This window comes from Thalassophryne amazonica, chromosome 2, assembly GCF_902500255.1.
Source record: "Thalassophryne amazonica chromosome 2, fThaAma1.1, whole genome shotgun sequence".
Classification (NCBI taxonomy): Eukaryota; Metazoa; Chordata; class Actinopteri; order Batrachoidiformes; family Batrachoididae; genus Thalassophryne; species Thalassophryne amazonica.
In genome coordinates, this window is record NC_047104.1 from 137,697,887 (window position 1) to 137,716,977 (window position 19,091).

General features: G+C 42.1%; 1 protein-coding gene across 1 annotated transcript in view; it reads left to right on the forward strand.

The window, feature by feature from the left end:
- The window catches only part of dmxl2 (Dmx-like 2), a 157,559-nt gene that overhangs the window by 53,462 nt on the left and 85,006 nt on the right, over positions 1–19,091 (forward strand). Inside the window, exons 6-15 of the mRNA XM_034163715.1 lie at positions 1,295–1,361; positions 1,474–1,646; positions 2,021–2,201; positions 2,287–2,467; positions 5,446–5,664; positions 5,754–6,025; positions 10,632–10,901; positions 11,458–11,687; positions 11,820–12,022; positions 18,193–18,314. Coding sequence (XP_034019606.1) covers positions 1,295–1,361; positions 1,474–1,646; positions 2,021–2,201; positions 2,287–2,467; positions 5,446–5,664; positions 5,754–6,025; positions 10,632–10,901; positions 11,458–11,687; positions 11,820–12,022; positions 18,193–18,314 — 1,918 coding nt within the window. The remainder of the gene's footprint in view (positions 1–1,294; positions 1,362–1,473; positions 1,647–2,020; positions 2,202–2,286; positions 2,468–5,445; positions 5,665–5,753; positions 6,026–10,631; positions 10,902–11,457; positions 11,688–11,819; positions 12,023–18,192; positions 18,315–19,091) is intronic.

Consider the following 19,091-nt stretch of genomic DNA (forward strand, 5'->3'; position numbering starts at 1 on the left):
TTTTAAAGCACAATGTCTACAGACGTTTGAAAAAGTGGACATGGTATTGACACAAGAATGAAAATTGTAGTAGTGGACTGGAACATGTATAGACAGGCTTATGGAGGTGCTTGTGAATGGTTGTTGTAAATTGTAGGGCCCTATAGTGGCCATTTGGGCCAATGCTGCTCATGTGCAAATCGGAATATTTTTGTCATAATTTCTGTTGATTAAATTAATAGTGTTAACATCACATAACAACAGAACAATTTAAATCAAGTGATAATTGGTCTAAAATCCAAATGAAATGGTTCTGTCAGGAGCTAATGGTCTGGTGCTGTGTACTGATGAAACATATAAAGCAGCAGCCAGAATTGTAGAAATGCTACGTTGATTAGTATGGGTGTCAGTCACAGCTTTGTGTTTCAACGTTTCTTCATTTCTTCCTCTCCAAACTCTAGTTCTGGCTACTTTTAGCTCTCATGTTGGTCAAACTTTTCTTAGTTGAGTTTGACATGTCTCTATAAATATGTCATTGTGACTTTACTTTTGAGTCATACTTAAAGCAAACTCAATGATATTGAGGGAAGAATCATCAAGATTATATGCACAATTTTGTGTTTTTGCTTTTTTAGCCTATTTTAATCTATGAATAGTTTTTTTTTCAGTCATGCATTATGAAGTTTAATAAAGGCACTGCAGGGATAATGCATGCCCCCTGCAAGCACATAATGTGCTGGAGAATAGTTTACAAATGATTGTCATTTGTAAATTTGGTGCAAATTTTGTATCTTCTCTCTAGCTTCATTGGTTCCAGAGATATCCGGGAAACCTTTTTGTTTGTTTGTTTGTTTTTTTACTATTTGTTTAACAACTTTGGCTTTTGACTGCTATGCTCCAAAAGCTCATCTAGAGGCCAAAAGAATTTTCCTATCAAGTGTGGTAAAAAATATACTCACGGTCATTTCCAAGAAGTTTTGTACACAGTCATACATGATTGATTACAATACTCTGCAATGCCACAGGGGTTTTACCAGAGTACACTGGATAGACTAAAGTTTTATGAGTTTGTGGGTTGTGCCAAGTGCTGTGCAAAGAGAAGCAGACATAAAATGGAATACTCTCAGTTCTGCCATCTGATCACACAAGTGTGCATACCGAAGCTGGCAAAACAGGGAAGTGCAACCATGGAATTACCAGCAGCTGAACAAGGAACTACAACACTTTCAGCTGTCACTGTATGTGAGTTGTCTGTGGAATTCCCCACTGAGAAGTGACTATAGCTTGTCTCTGTGCTTATGGTTCTTCCTCTCAGGACTGCTGCATCTGTACACATTGCCAAATGGTCACCTGACGGGGAATACTTTGCAACAGTTGGGAAGGTACATAATTATTTGCAAATGTGTCACGAAACAGCCCGATGACTGAACCAACTTGTAAAATTCCAAGACCTTTAGTTATGTTTGTTTGTGATATGTGTTTGTGTGCACAAAGGATGACTGCTTACTTAAAGTGTGGTATCCCACCACGGGATGGCGTTCAGCAGTGGTGGTCCAGGATCCTTCTGACAAAAAGCCTCTTCCAGTTCACTTCTCGTTTGTTTACCTGGCTCACCCTCGCTCTGTTACCGGCATGTCTTGGAGGAAAACCAGCAAGTACATGCCCAAGTGAGAAAGTACACACAACATATTTGTCTTTTTATCCTGTTGTCTTCTAAAATGTGACAGTGAAATGTTGGGCCTAATGAGATTTTGTTCTCAAAGAATAGTATTTGCACTTTTCACCACTGCAACAACATTACAGTGAAAAGGTTTGAGACAACCGTCGTAAGGATTTGACTTTTGGAATATATGGATGCTGAACCAGGTTTATCATGATAGTGACGGTATCGAATTATCATACTATACAGACATGACCTGGATAATTTTTATGACCTCGATATTTCCTATTGTGTTTCACACCATTGCAAAATTGCTGGACATGTAATAAAGATATTGCCAATAGTAGCACTCCAGTGGTATTGTCCCTGTTGTGTTTCTAGGGGTTCCGTGTGCAATGTGTTGCTGACATCCTGTGAAGACGGTGTGTGTAGGGTGTGGTCAGAGACCCTGCTGCCAGAGGACAGTCTGCTTGGGGGACAGATCTCTGAGAACACACACTCCTTCAGCTCTAGCCTGCCAGGCCTGGCAGGCAATAAGGACAAAATCCAGCATGCTTTAGAGGTACTTGTTCCAAGCAAACACACCTGACCACAAACACTTTGTTATATATGTGTGCAAATGTAATTCTGTTGATTTGTTGAACCAGTCAATCCACCACCTGAAGCATTTGCGCCGGGGTCGGCGAAGGTCATCGTCTCTGGTGGCACACAGCGAGCTGCTGCCTTCTCAGCTTGGCACACAGGATGGGCACACTCATCGTCACATCATTCATCATGCTAATGCCCTGTGTCACTTTCACATCTCTGCCAGTATTAACCCCAACACCGGTAGGTTGTCGGTAAGAACAGAGATGTTATATTTTCTGAACCACAAGTCATTTTCTGTTGTTGTTGTTGCTTTTACTAGTTTGGGAGGTTCTCAAAAAACAGTGGCACTGTATGATGGTACACAAAAATCACATTTTTGGCACATTTTCGATGCAGTGGAGACAACAAACACAACATTAAAGATTTTAGCCTATATTCTTTAGGCTAGTGGATGGCTGAATAGTATTTCCAGACTGTAACAAAACAAGCATTCCCACTCCTTGTGATAATTGTTGCTACATATATCCAGTGGGCATAAAAAGTTGGGGTAGAGTGGATATTTTGGGGGTACAGCCAAAAATTATTCCAATAATTTACCAAAAATTAATTGTTTTATCTCTTACTGGTAGATGGTAAACATAGAATTTGGAGATTGGGTCACAGGAAGGTCAAGCTGTTGGGACATTCTTTCACAGTGACAATCTCATGATTCAAAAACACTGTCGTAAAGTGTTGAATAATAAAAGAGAGTTATGCTCTTATTACAAGTCAAGACAAATTTAGAAACAGTCAAGACACAGACCAAGTAAACTGTTGTGTCAATCTGGAAAAAGTAATTTAAATTAAGACTTTCAAGACAGTTGTCTACACTTTAGTTATAAATAAATTCAAATAACAAAATATAAAAAAAATAAAATGATCTGTCACTGACATAAAAAAGGTTTGAATGTTACTTGACAAAAATTTACAGTCAGTCTCAAGTCTGTGCTTATACTGTGTTATACTTTAACAATAACTATTCACAAGCACAACATCCCCTCTTTGCTATAAATGACTGAGTGGACAAATGAGCTGTCACTCAAAAAAACAAAAAAACAACAAGACAAATTACCAGGCATGTGCATGTTTTTATTTGTTCTGAGCTCTGAAAACATAGATTTGTCTCTAAAGTTTTCATGTAGCTTCACGTTTTCAGTTGATTTCACTTTTTCACTCTTTCTCTGATAGCTGTATGCACACAGCAAAGCAGGTGTTATGACCATCTCTCATAGTTCTGTGAAGGCTGTCAATTGTCCAGGTGGTTTCCATAGTAAGAGAAGCTTGAATCTTCGACTGGACTGGGTTGCTTGACGTGAGGATGTTTCGCTTCAAATTACAGAAGTTTCCTCAGCTAAAATTCTTGCTCTGGTAGTCTGACTTCTGTCTGACCCTTGTCGAGAAGAACAAACAGAAGCCACAAAAGCTGGAGTTTTAAACCTAACCAGACACCTCTTACCGAGAGGCAGACTGCTATTGGCTAGTGACTAAACAGTTGCTTTAATTAGCACCTATTGTGCTCTGGTTAGCACCCTCCTAATGACAGGGTAGCTGTCCCTCCTAATGATGGGACTGATGCCTCTCCTGATGGCGTGAATGACTCATTACCATGAACAAAAGACTGAAATTGCTTTGATCTGAGCACCCCATTATAAACAGGGGACAAAGCGTGTCTCAGACCCCCTCCCCGGTTAAGGCTGGGTTTCAACTGTTTCACATAGAATGCCTCCTTCACATCTGTCTCAAACCATTTCTTCTCTCTGGCTAAGATTTTAACTTCCTTGTCCTCAAACGTGTGTTTAGTGTCTTTAAGGTGGAGATGAACTGCAGACTGAGGTCCACTGGCGGTGCTGGTATAGCCTTTTGTGTAAAGGTTGCTTAGTCTCACCTATGTAGTGTTCATACAAATACAAAGTTAACGTTTCACATTCACATGGGAGGTTATTTTTTTACCTGCATGCAGTGCATGGCATTGTATGCATCATAAAAGCATGCAATCGCCTTTGGATCACAGCTGCATCCATGCTTCAGAAGAATGGCAGAAAATTGCTTTTCTGGTTGTACATAGTGTAAGTACAGTGGCTTGAGTCCCAGTGTGGATTTTGAACATGTCCAGAATACTCCCATGTAACCATTCCTTTGACACAAAGTAATTTCAACAGTACCCAAGGCTCCTTCAAAGAGACCAAAGACATCCAGTCATCTCCTTTGGCCGCTACTTCATGTCCAAGTCTAACAACCATATAGGGGGTCAGGCACCAGGACCCTGAAGACTAGGATCTTCATTCTCTCACAGAAGAACTCTATGCTGTGATCTCTTGATGTCATAATCTCTTCCCAGGTCTCACTTGATCTCAAAAGCCCAAGAGCCGGAGACGTGAAAACCATTACCAAGGAAAATTCATATCTCTTTAAGTTTGAAACATCACCACACAGAGATACATTGTGGAGGAGTCCAGGAAGTAATTGAAAGCCTGGATCATAGTCTTGGACTACAACAACTGCAAACCCAGAGACTCCAACTCCTCACTCACGTTCTCAAGTGCTACAATTAGGGCATACGTTGATTTTACCAAGATCACAGCATTGCCCGCAAAGTTAAGGTCCGTAAACCTTTACACCTTATCATGGGATCATATACAGGCTGAATCCAAAGTCTTCATATACTAATGCCACAATATTGTTCAAACTGTGTTAAGTGCAAGATTATTAACTCAATACGGAATTTTTAGAGGTTCTTTTAAGATGATGTCTGAAGTTTGGGTTATCTCTGGATTCCGTAGCATGAAGCAGATGAGAGTACAATGCTCCCTGAATGGAACACCAAGCCCTCAGTGGTTACCTCCCCAGCCAAGGCTGGTTACCATTTACAGCCAGGTGGACTTAGAACATGCTCAATAAACGCCTTGTCCAGGGATGCAGAGAGCATGAGTGGGAGTCAAACCCACTTGTACATATTGGCACTGCAGCTCCTTATTCACTGAGCAACCTGCTCTTCTTTTAAGACCAGTAATTATTCTCTGAGTAACTGTACATACATCTTGTTTTAAGGCACACCATGCAAGTTTTTGTCACCATTTGGCAAAAACAGAATTTGTTTTGCATTAATTTATTGTGACATAAACTTCTTTCCGTGAATTTCCTTCCTCACCTTCCGAACGCCCTCTTCGTCCCTGTATCAGACATCCCATCAGTGCTGGTAGACTCTTCAGTGTTCAGCGCAGATGATGGTGCTGGTGGGGGAAGCTTTGTAGTTCACTGGCTCAACAATAAGGACCTCAGCTTTACATCCTCCATGGACCTCTTCATGCTGCAGCTCCGAAGATTCTCTGAACAACATTTGGACCTTACTACTGAGGACCCTTTGGAACCAGAAGGATCACCGATAAAGTTTGACTTTGGTATAACTCTCAGCCACAACACACAGCTGTAACTTTTGCTTACAAAGCAGCACTGTAGGGAATAACTAAATTGTGATTTTGCTTTGTAGACCTGGATGAGATGTCTGACAAGGCTTCTTCGGAGCAGGGTGAGGAAGGTGAGCAAGGGGAGCAGGGGAGCACTAAAGCATCCTCCCCAGGCTCCAGCTCCAGTATACCTCTACCCTCCATGCTGCTGGAGAGGAAGCTGGAGACGCTGACCACAGAGTGGAACAAGAGCCCAGACATGCTGTTCACCATTCACCCTGCAGACGGCGCTTTCTTGATTTGGCACGTGAAGTACTTGGATGAATTCATCCAGGGAATCTTCAGACAGGTTCAGGTGAGCAGAAAATGAGAGCAGCTGTGGATGCTCCTGTCGTGCTTTTATATTCCATTTATTTGCTCCATCACTGATTTTTGCACACGTAGGGGCAGTGCTATGGCTTTGTTTAAACTTTATGCAAAAGCGAGGTGACTACTGTTTTACTTTTTCCTCCCTCAAAAAGGTGAGACATTGTGCTCTAATATGCATTTTTTTTACAATAATTTTTTTTATAATTTTAACTGTATGGAGCTTAACACTTGGTTTTCAATTTGCCATTTTCTGGGTAATAACACTGTTCTGATTAAAGCCCCTTTCACACCAGGCCCACTTTGAGTTGCGTCGTGCAGCGTCATGATGACACCACGTGATTGCAACCTAGTGCCGAGATGATGGAAGCCACACCCTCACAATACAATGTTACCGGATGCCAATTCATGTTTCTTGCTGTGTTCCATTGTTCCCACAGTATAAATCACACAGGATTGTTTTTATACTGTGTACACAATGCAGTGAAACTACACGCTCAAAGAGCACAGAAAAAAAATGCTCTTTGCTCTTAAATTCTCTCACAACTGTGTTTAAATAAAGTCGATAAAAGTCCTGTTCACAGACTGATTGCCAGAGACAGGACATGTCCACATCCAGTAAAAAGTCCGGACATCTCCAGTCTACTCACGGACGATTTGTTTGCGTGCGCACATGTGAACAATTAAAAGGAAACAAAAAAACTGTCTGGCTGCAGGCAGTTCCTCGCTCTCCCCTCAAACTCTCTCATCGTGTTAAATAAAAGATAAAAAAAGGACATAAGTCCTGCTCACAGATTGATTGCCAGAGACAGGACATGCCCACATCAAGTATAACTCCAGACAACTCCACATTTACACACGGACAGTTCGTTTGCATGCGTGCGCACGCACGCAGCTTGCAGTCAAAGGAAGAAAGATAAACTATAACAGAAATCAGAGCGCAGCCTTGCAGCCCTGCAGCCCTGCACAAGAACAAATATAAACTAGAAGAGAAATCAGAGTGCACAGTCTGGCTGCAGCCAAACTGCCTACAGGTCCTCCTCTGTGCCCTCACCTCCTCTCTGCCCCCCTGCTGCGCGCACCTGATGTAGACATTCCTGCGTTGTCATGACCCCACATGAAGCAACTCAAAGCAGGCCCAGTGTGAAAGGGGCTAAGTTCTCTTAGCATTGTTTTGCATATGTAGAGACTGTTCTGTGTGTGACATTTAAGCTAAACTGATAACCTGATAAGTTAGTCAGAATCAAACATTTTGAGGCAACTGATGACGTCATGCCAACTTAGTAAAGTTTACACAAAAATTCCAATCATCAATCATTATTTTAATTAAAATAAACTAGGTGGATTAGTGGTGAATAAATGATATTTAAAATTAATTGCACTCATTCAGAATACCGTGACCAGATTTGGACAGTCATAGAAGACTTTTGAGAGGTGGGATTGGCTCACTTACCTGCCTGGGTGAGTGCAGTCCAGGACCAAAGGTGGTTGTGTATAGGGTTGGGTATCAAGAATTGGTTCTTTTCAAGTATCGTTAAAAAATGATTTGATCCACCGATATCAATAGCCTTTTTGCTTAACGATTCCCTTATCGGTCCTTCAGAGCAGCCATTGTTTTTGAGTGTGTTTGTCGGGAAATGATCATTCCTCTACGTTGATTACAGGACCTGCAGCTGGTCTGTAATCAACCGTTTTGCAGCGCAACTCCAGTTTGAAGCGTGAATCAAGTGAAGCAATGTTCGATCCACTAGCTCGTTGGTTCTTTGATCGCTGCTCTTCAGAAGTGGTAATCCACTTCTTAACCCCTCTCAAAGCCATTAAAATATCATGTGTGGATTAAAGTCACTAACTGGGACTCATGTCTTGTTGCAGTCAAGAAATGAGAATCGTCCTCCTTTCCGTCGGCACAGCTCCAAACTCTACGCGGCTCCCGCCAAGACAGCTAGTCCGGTCGGAATTAATAACTTCAATCAATCAATCATCACTTTTTTCTTCTATATCGCCAAATCACAACAACAGTGCCCAAGGCGCTCCATATTGTAAGGGCAAGGCCATACATAATTATGAAAAACCCCAACGGTCAAAACGACCCCTATGAGCAAGCCTTGGCAACAGTGGAAGGAAAAACTCCCTTTTAACAGGAAGAAACCTCCAGCAGAACCAGGGCTCATGGAGGGGCAGTCTTCTGCTGAGACGGTTGGGGCTGAGGGAAAAAACCAGGAAAAAGACATGCCGTGAAGGGGGGCAGAGATCGATCACTAATGATTAAATGCAGATTGATGCACACTGGAGCAAAAAGAGATAAAGAAACAGTGCATCATGGGAACCCCCCCACAATCTACATCTAAAGCAGCATAACCAAGGGATGGTCCAGGGTCACCCGATCCAGCCCTAACTATAAGCCTTAGCGAAAAGGAAAGTTTTAAGCCTAATCTTAAAAGTAGAGAGGGTATCTGTCTCCCTGATCTGAATTGAGAGCTGGTTCCACAGGAGAGGAGCCTGAAAGCTGAAGGCTCTGCCTCCCATTCTACTCTTACAAACCCTAGGAACTACAAGTAAGCCTGCAGTCTGAGAGCGAAGCGCTCTAATGGGGTAATATGGTACTACGAAGTCCCTAAGATAAGATGGGACCTGATTATTCAAAACCTTATAAGTAAGAAGAAGAATTTTAAATTCTATTCTAGAATTAACAGGAAGCCAATGAAGAGAGGCCAACACGGGTGAGATATGCTCTCTCCTGCTAGTCCCCGTCAGTACTCTAGCTGCAGCATTCTGAACCAACTGAAGGCTTTTTAGGGAACTTTTAGGACAACCTGATAATAATGAATTACAATAGTCCAGCCTAGAGGAAATAAATGCATGAATTAGTTTTTCAGCATCACTCTGAGACAAGACCTTTCTGATTTTAGAGATATTGCGTAAATGCAAAAAGGCAGTCCTACATATTTGTTTAATATGCGCTTTGAATGACATATCCTGATCAAAAATGACTCCAAGATTTCTCACAGTATTACTAGAGATCAGGGAAATGCCATCCAGAGTAACAATCTGGTTAGACACCATGCTTCTAAGATTTGTGGGGCCAAGTACAATAACTTCAGTTTTATCTGAGTTTAAAAGCAGGAAATTAGAGGTCATCCATGTCTTTATGTCTGTAAGACAATCCTGCAGTTTAGCTAATTGGTGTGTATCCTCTGGCTTCATGGATAGATAAAGCTGGGTATCATCTGCGTAACAATGAAAATTTAAGCAATACCGTCTAATAATACTGCCTAAGGGAAGCATGTATAAAGTGAATAAAATTGGTCCTAGCACAGAACCTTGTGGAACTCCATAATTAACTTTAGTCTGTGAAGAAGATTCCCTTCACAGACGAATTGCTTCAAAACGAATTGCCACTTTAAATAAAATGACACCTCTTTACAAACGTTGCAATACAGACAGTAAACAACAACAGACTAAACCGTTTTTTTCCTCCCAAAATGAGACGTCCTGCATTCGTGCAGCACAGCCATCTGTAAGAGCTCAGCTCAAATGTATGGAGTGACATTCATGCCAGGAAATGCTTTTGACAAAAACTACAGATTTTATTTCTGTTTATGTCCAGAGATCAAGGATCCACCATGTAGAGTTTATTATGTCCAGAGTTTAAGGATTCAGTAACCAATTTCATATTTATTTACTTTAAGACTCAATAAAATGTTGTTCAATTTCAATTTAATCAGCTTATAAAGCACCAAATCACAACAAAAGCTGTCTCAAGGCACCTCACACAGAACAGTTCAACATAAAAAAATTAAAATAAATAAATAAAAATGAAAAAATTCAAATACATAATTAAAAACAGAAGTAAAAGAATAAAACAGATAACAAAATAAAAACTGTTCATAAGAAAGAGAATAAAAATAGGTTTTAGGTCTTGACTTAAAAATGTCCACGGACTCTGACTGCCTCACGGTTGCAGGAAGGCCATTCGTTCCACAGAGCGGGTGCACGATAATAAAAAGCTCTTTGACCCACTGACATAGAAAATCTGTAAAGCCTACTTTTAGTACACAAAAAAATTCACAAGAGGTATTGATAAGGGAATCGCTAAGGAATCGGATCGATAAGCGGAATCGATAATGGTATCGATATCAATAAAATCTTAACGATACCCATCCCTAGTTGTGTAGGTTGGTAAATGCATCACTGGATAGCACGAGTGTCTGCTCCTAGAGCTCCCAGATGGATTTTAAACTTCACCAGGTTGGGGTTCAGTTGGTAGAGAAGTTTGAACAAAAGTTCACTGGCTCAATATGTCACTGCATTTGTGTATGGATTTATGACATATTATCTGTTTATTTTACTTAAAATATGGTTTGATGAGTGAATCGTTTGAGTTAACTAAACTTAAATGTTTTGAAGTAATCGGGGATAAGGTTTTACAGTGTGTATGCTTGCTATTCAAGCCTATTGTTAATTCTGTTGTTATGGTAAAAGCTGGTAGCTGAGATCACTCTGATAGCTACATGTAATTGCTTTTTTTAAAAGCCCCACAAGCTGCACAATGTATTTGCTTAATGCTTTTTAATTTCTTCCATCTCTCCAACAAGGTATCCTTTTCCTCCCGTATTCCTGTGGCATTTCCTACCGGTGACGCCAATTCATTGAGCAAAAACATCCTGATGTACGCCTTCACTGTAACCGAGGGTGAGCGTTGTGGGACAGGCGAGCAGGGACGGACAGTTCACCATGTGTCCCGCTCTGCTTCAGCCTCAGTTGGCCTGGGTTCACTTGGACTGGGCACCTCTCCCATCTCCAGACCTGGGATAAGTCCTGCTGTCATGATGGTCTCCAAACATGTAGATGGGTCTCTTAATCAGGTGATAGAAAGTTAACAAAATAGCTGCTTTAAAAAAAACTTATTGTATTCCTTTCCTAAAGTTTAACACCGACTCTGGCTTGTCGTATTCCGAAGCTTTGGAAGACAGGTGCTGATACTACAGTGAGTGCATGAATGAGTCCATCTCTTCCAGTTTGTTCACATGACAACTCAAATGGCATCATTTTGCAACTTACCAAATTAAAAAAGCATATCATGAGGATGAACTGATTAAGTGTTGGACAACTTTGATGCACATAAAAGCAAATTTCTTTTGCTTATGTAAGGTACCATAGACCTGCTCGCCACCTGCTGGATGCATTTGGGCTTGTTGCAGGGACGTGCATGATGGAACTCAGGAGTAGGCGTGGTTGAACTTACATGTACTGTAATTTGAAATTAGATTTCCAAAGCTTAGGTCTGCTGGCCACCAGTGTCACCACTCTTTGTTTTCACTACTTTGATGAATAATACGTGTGTATTCAGAACTTCTATTCAAACAGCCCCTCTGTAAGGCTTGATTTATTAATTTATTTTTCTTCATGCCTTCTCTGCAGTGGGCAGTGACATTTGCTGAACGCTCTGCCTTCTCCAACGTGTTAACCATATCTCACAAATTCCGGTACTGTGGCCACCGCTTCCACCTGAATGACCAAGCCTGCCATACAGTGCTGCCACTGCTGCTAACCTCTTCACACCATAACGCCCTGCTCACCCCACCCTTAGCCCCCAGCAGCTTGGAGGGAGAGCAGCTTCTGTCTTTTTCCCTCCCAAAAGGACTTCCCAGGTATGGATGAGAATAAGGATGTGCAAAATGAATAAGAAATGACAGGGAAAGTTGGAAATGATATCTTTACTGCAGGATGCATGAGTTCTGACAGTGCTGTTTTCAGATCTGTTTATATTGTTGCATTAGCAGGAAGCAGATTCGTAATGCAGCTACAAGAACCTTCCATGACCCCAATGCCATTTATAGCGAGCTGATCTTGTGGAGGGTGGACCACATTGGTCCCTTGTCCTGTACTGGAGGGGTCGCTGAACTGGCTCGCATCAACTCTCTGCACACCTCTGCCTTCAGCAATGTTGCTTGGCTTCCCACACTTGTACCCAGCTCTGTACTCGGTAAATACAAATATGCATCACAAATAGGTATTTGAACACCCTGCGGTTTTGCAAGTTCTCCCACTTAGAAATCATGGAGGGGTCTGAAATTTTCATCTTAGGTGCATGTCCAGTGTGAGAGACATAATCTAAAAAAAAACAAAAAAAAAAACGGAAATCACAATGTATGATTTTTTTAAAATAATTTATTTGTCTGTTACTGCTGCAAATAAGCATTTCAACACCTAGTAGCCTTTGTTTGCAATTACAGAGATCAAACGTTTCCTGTAGTTTCTCACCAGCTTTGCACACACTGCAGCAGGGATTTTGGCCCATTCCTCCGAACAGGTCTTCTCTAGATCAGCCAGGTTACTGGGCTGTCACTGAGAACCACGGAGTTTGAGCTCCCTCCAAAGATTTTCTATTGGGTTTAGGTCTGGAGACTGGCTTGGCCAGTCCAGAACCTTGAAATGCTCCTTACGGAGCCCCTCCTTGGTTATCCTGGCTGTGTGCTTCAGGTCATTGTCATGTTGGAAGACCCATCCACGACCCATCGTCAATGCTCTAACTGAGGGAAGGAGGTTGTTCCCCAAAATCTCGCAATACATGGCCCCGGTCATCTTCTCCTTAATACAGTGCAGTCGTCCTGTCCCATATGCAGGAAAACACCCCCAAAGCATGATGCTTCCACCCCCATGCTTCACAGTAGGGATGGTATTTTTGGGATGGTACTCAGCATTCTTCTTCCTCCAAACAGAGCGAGTGGAATTAAGACCATAAAGGTTCTATTTTGGTCTCATCTGACCACATAACTTTCTCCCATGACTCCTCTGGATCATCCAAATGGTCATGGGCAAACTTAAGACGGGCCTGGACGTGTGCTGATTTAAACAGGGGAACCTTCTGTGCCATGCATGATTTTAACCCGTGACGTCTTAGTGTATTACCCACAGTAACCTTGGAAACAGTGGCGCCAGCTCTCTTCAGGTCATTGACCAGCTCCTCCCGTGCAGTTCTGGGCTGATTCCTCACCTTTCTTAAGATCATTGATACGCCACGAGGTGGGATCTTGCATGGAGCTGCAGTTCGAGGGAGATTGACAGTTATGTTTAGCTTCTTCCATTTTCTAATAATTGCTCCAACAGTTGATCTTTTTTCACCAAGCTGCTTGGCAATTGCCCCGTAGCCCTTCCCAGCCTTGTGGAGGTCTACAATTTTGTCTCTGGTGTCTTTGGACAGCTCTTTGGTCTTAGCCATGTTAGTAGTTGGAATCTTACTGATTGTGTGGGCTGGACAGGTGTCTTCATGCAGCTAACGACCTCAAATAGGTGCTTCTAATTTGGAATAATAAGTGGAGTGGAGGTGGACTTTTTAGAGGTGGACTAACAGGTCTTTGAGAACCAGAATTTCTGCTGATTGGCAGTTGTTGAAATGCTTATTTGCAGCAGGTTTTTTTGGATTATGTCTCTCACAGTGGACATGCACCTAAGATGAAAATTTCAGACCCCTCCATGATTTCTAAGTGGGCGAACTTGCAAAAAAAAAAAAAAAAAAAAAAAAAAAAAAAAAAATATATATATATATATATATATATATATATATATATATATATATATATACACTCAACAAAAATATAAACGCAACACTTTTGGTTTTGCTCCCATTTTGTATGAGATGAACTCAAAGATCTAAAATTTTTTCCACATACACAATATCACCATTTCCCTCAAATATTGTTCACAAACCAGTCGAAATCTGTGATAGTGAGCACTTCTCCTTTGCTGAGATAATCCATCCCACCTCACAGGTGTGCCATATCAAGATGCTGATTAGACACCATGATTAGTGCACAGGTGTGCCTTAGACTGTCCACAATAAAAGGCCACTCTGAAAGGTGCAGTTTTATCACACAGCACAATGCCACAGATGTTGCAAGATTTGAGGGAGCGTGCAATTGGCATGCTGACAGCAGGAATGTCAACCAGAGCTGTTGCTCGTGTATTGAATGTTCATTTCTCTACCATAAGTGGTCTCCAAAGGCATTTCAGAGAATTTGGCAGTACATCCAACCAGCCTCACAACCGCAGACCACATGTAACCACACCAGCCCAGGACCTCCACATCCAGCATGTTCACCTCCAAGATCGTCTGAGACCAACCACTTGGACAGCTGCTGGAACAATCGGTTTGCATAACCAAAGAATTTCTGCACAAACTGTCAGAAACCGTCTCAGGGAAACTCATCTGCATGCTCGTCGTCCTCATCGGGGTCTCGACCTGACTCCAGTTCGTCGTTGTATCCAACTTGAGTGGGCAAATGCTCACATTCGCTGGCGTTTGGCACGTTGGAGAGGTGTTCTCTTCATGGATGATGCGAAGGAGATGTGTTGCACTGCATGAGGCAAATGGTGGTCACACCAGATACTGACTGGTATCCCCCCCCAATAAAACAAAACTGCACCTTTCAGAGTGGCCTTTTATTGTGGGCAGTCTAAGGCACACCTGTGCACTAATCATGGTGTCTAATCAGCATCTTGGTATGGCACACCTGTGAGGTGGGATGGATTATCTCAGCAAAGGAGAAGTGCTCACTATCACAGATTTCGACTGGTTTGTGAACAATATTTGAGGGAAATGGTGATATTGTGTATGTGGAAAAAATTTTAGATCTTTGAGTTCATCTCATACAAAATGGGAGCAAAACCAAAAGTGTTGTGTTTATATTTTTGTTGAGTATATATAGGTTGAATGTTGGTGTGGAAATATGCTTTCATACAGGTTTTTGCTAAAAGTCATGAAGTGATCCGAGAAACCCATTTGTATTAGCAGTAGCTAAATGTCAGCAAAGGACCTTTTTACAGTTTTTCTCAAGTATCACTTACTTTTAAGTCATTGCTCTCCAGTGCACATAGAAAGAGTATTCTATCTATAAAATAGGGGCTGCACGACTTCAGATTTTTTTTCAAGTCAACAGTTATGAAATGAACGTTGACTCAACGTCGACTAACTGCTGATGTCAGCAGTAAAACCATGAGAATGGAACACTTGACAGTGATGGTCTGTATCTTCAGAAATTAATGCAGATGCTGATGAATCACCACATCTTTTACAGAAACAACACATAATGTTATAGGTTCCGTCATGCGTGAAAAGAAGAAAATCTTAAAGTGTGGCCTTTAACAAATGAACTCGCTCATGATCAGTGTGTGTATGTGTGTGCATCCATATTTTGGATAATCTCATTTACAGGCAGGCAGAAAGAGATCTGTATACATATGAAGATTTTGACAGCCTTTTTGCAACTCAGCCAGCAGTTGTTTATCAGTGTACAATGTTGACGGGATGATTGTGAATCCATGCTCAAACCCACAGTTGTCGTGGTTTGCTCTGCTGATGCATGGCAGCAGCTGCTGGTGATGCAAGAGGCACGGGGCAACCACAGTGGTTACTGTTTTCATGACATCCCTGGTGAATACTGTTGCTCCCTGTGAAAGTTGGAGCTGTTGCCACGTTCCACACCGTGCCTAAAGCATATGACACTGACAGATATGTCCTAGTTTTGGGGGTGTTGTGTTCTTTTGGGTTGTCCCATGTGATGGCAGCTCTAACACGTCTCCGTTGTGCTTCTTTGTAGTCAGTTTTTTGCTCCCAGCCTAAAATAGGCTGAAGGGGATTGCCGTCAGCCCCGTGGCTGGCAGCCTGGGCGGGCTGGTGTGTCAGGCGGCATCAACTATTGGCTTGTTAGTGCCTTTGCTCTAGAATGGAGAGGCCTAGGGTCATTAAACTTGCAGGAAAGGTGTATCAGGTCAATGCTCCCATCAGTTTGAAAATGGATGACCTTTACCTCAAGGGCAAGGTCATAGTCCAAAAGGTCTGGCTAACACTACAGGAATTCTGCCACCCAGGAATTACACTTCCATGGAGGCTGAGGGGCGGCACTGACAGATGACTATTTTTCTTTTTGCATCTATAGTCCATGAGGTGACTGTGCATGTGTAAAGTTACAGTAAGTGGAAGGTGTTTTTTCCGTCAGTCCTCAGTATTGAGTTTGACCTCTGATGTGTGAATGTGTCCACCTCCTGTGTTGTTGGTGGTTTCACAGAGTTGGGGCAAGTCTAACCAAGCTCTTCTGAGACTACAGTGCAGGAAAAAGTATGACATAATCATGATATCAGTAACTTTTAACGTCAGCCTTAAAGCATTATTGCAGGGCAGTAAAGTCGACTGATTAACTTGTGCGTGCAACCTCTACTACTGTGTAAAAAGGCAAAAACAGAATTGTAAGACCAGCAGTCACATCCAGTATGCAAATGTGTAGCGAATTTCAAGAGCAGCAGTCTAAAAATTGGTTGTGTATTTTAATTGATACTGTCTGAAACAAAAGAATACGAGGTCTGTCCGTAAAGTATCGTACCTTTTTATTTTTTTCAAAAACTATATCGATTTCATTCATATGTTTTTACGTCAGACATGCTTGAACCCTCGTGCGCATGCGTGAGTTTTTCCACGCCTGTCGGTGACGTCATTCGCCTGTGAGCACGCCTTGTGGAAGGAGTGGTCCCGCCCCCTCGTCGGATTTTCATTGTCTGGAAATGGCGGAATGAAAAGGACTTTTTTTCCATCAGAATTTTTTCAGAAGCTGTTAGAGACTGGCACCTGGAAACCATTCGAAAAATTTATCTGGCTTTCAGTGAAAATTTTACGGGCTTCACAGAGAATAAGGACTTTAACTACAGGTTTAAGGACCCCTTTAAAGGACGGTCGGTGCGCCGCGCTGCGAGCTGCGACGATGCGGCACAAACCACTGGATCATTTCTAAGCTGATGGCTCTGTGGATACGAGACCGTCGTGTGCTCTTCTCTGGTTATCACAAGACCTGGACATCAGCCATTTTTCCGGCAGATTTCACTTTTAACAAGAGATTTTGTCATGGAAAGCCGCGCGGAGGCTTCGCGCGTCACGACCGATTCGCTGATGAAGCGAGACAAAGGAACACCTCCGTTTCGGAGTGTTAGAGGACAAGTTGGGACATGTCCAGCTCTCCACAAGTTCTTTTATACTCACTCGACTGGTAAGCACTGAAAGCCGAGATAGACATGTCCCAACTTGTCCTCTAACACTCCGAAACGGAGGTGTTCCTTTGTCTCGCTTCATCAGCGAATCGGTCGTGATGCGCGAAGCGTCCGCGTGGCTTTCCATGACAAAATCTCTTGTTAAAAGTGAAATCTGCCGGAAAATGGCTGATGTCCAGGTCTTGTGATAACCAGAGAAAGAGCACACGACGGTCTCGTATCCACAGAGCCATCAGCTTAGAAATGATCCAGTGGTTTGTGCCGCATCGTCGCAGCTCGCAGCGCGGCGCACCGACCGTCCTTTAATGGGGTCCCTTAAACCTGTAGTTAAAGTCCTTACTCTCTGTGAAGCCCATAAATTTTCACTGAAAGCCAGATAAATTTTTCGAATGGTTTCCAGGTGCCAGTCTATAACAGCTTTTGAAAAAATTCTGATGGAAAAAAAGTCCTTTTCATTCCGCCATTTCCAGACAATGAAAATCCGATGAGGGGGCAGGACCACTCCTTCCACAAGGCGTGCTCACAGGCGAATGACGTCACCGACAGGCGTGGAAAAACGCACGCATGCGCACGAGGGTTCAAGCATGTCTGACGTAAAAACATATGAATGAAATCCATATAGTTTTTGAAAAAATAAAAAGGTACAATACTTTACGGACAGACCTCGTATATGTACAAAGTGGATCAAGTAGTCTGCCTTTTTAAAGATGTTAAATGGACTGCATTTATATAGTGTTTTTCCATCTGAATCAGACGCCTAATGTACCTTACAATGATGCCTTCCATTCACCCGTTCACACAAACACTCACACAACCGATGTCAAGGTGCTCCCACGCAAGGCGCTCACTATATACCGGGGGCAACTTGGGGATTGAGGATCTTGCTCAAGGGCCGTTAGTGATTTTCTGGCCTGTCAGGGGTCTTAACCGAGGATTGTCTGGCCTCAAGCCCGCCGCTTAACCACTATACCATCACCTCCCAATGTTATCAACTAATACTTGAATATCTTCAAGCTAATTTGAGTAATCACAGTATTTCAGACATATCAGTAATGTTGACAACCTGATAATTCATTCTTTGCACCCTGATCTCTGTCAATATTTGTTTGTTTTCTTCAGGAACGTATTGCAACAGTGCCAGTGCCTGTTTTGTAGCATCAGATGGTAAAAACCTCTGTCTTTATCAAGCTGTGGTTGATGCCAGAAAACTACTGGATGAGCTGTCTGATCCTGAAACATCTGTGAGTATACACACACACACACACACACACACACACACAAACCTTCAACACTGAGACATAGTAATGTGTTTTGCATCCCTGTCTTTCAATCTTTAGTAAATGTTATGTACCTGGGCTTTGTTCATCTCACACCGAAGATTATTAAATTTAAATCCCTTTGTCTGAAGATGAGGGGATAAGTTAAAAGTGGTGCTGTGGGTCAGTATGTTGAGGTGTGGACTGATTATTGTAAATCAAGCAAGGTACACGTGTGTGAGGATGATCACATCAGTAAATTCTTGTTATGAGTGAATTTGTTTTACAACCCACGTAAATTTAACTTAGTGTAAAAGTAATGGACAAATCCTCCATAGGTTACCTATAGGTTCTCTGTAGAGTGGGTTTGAAGTTCAAGTGGCGTGTGTCTGAATGTCAACATTTATGGGCTGGCATAAATGCTTTACCCATTTATGCCAGCCCATAAATGGGTAAAGCAGAAGAGCGTGACCTGGGCAGGATGAATGAAACCCGAATGCAGCCACCTTTGGTGATGTTACCAAAGCTAACAAGATAGGTGACCTGGGTTTGAGCGATGGATTAACACATATTTTTGTAGACTGTGTGGTGGCTCTTACAACATGTGACTAAGTAGAGATATTAAAAACTGTGACCAACATATAGCCTCAATAACTGTGGCATAATGAATGTAGCTGAAGTTACATAGCTGTAGATACCTGCAAAGTAATGCTTAGCGGTACTAACATACAAATTAAATAATACTAATATTTAACTTGTTGA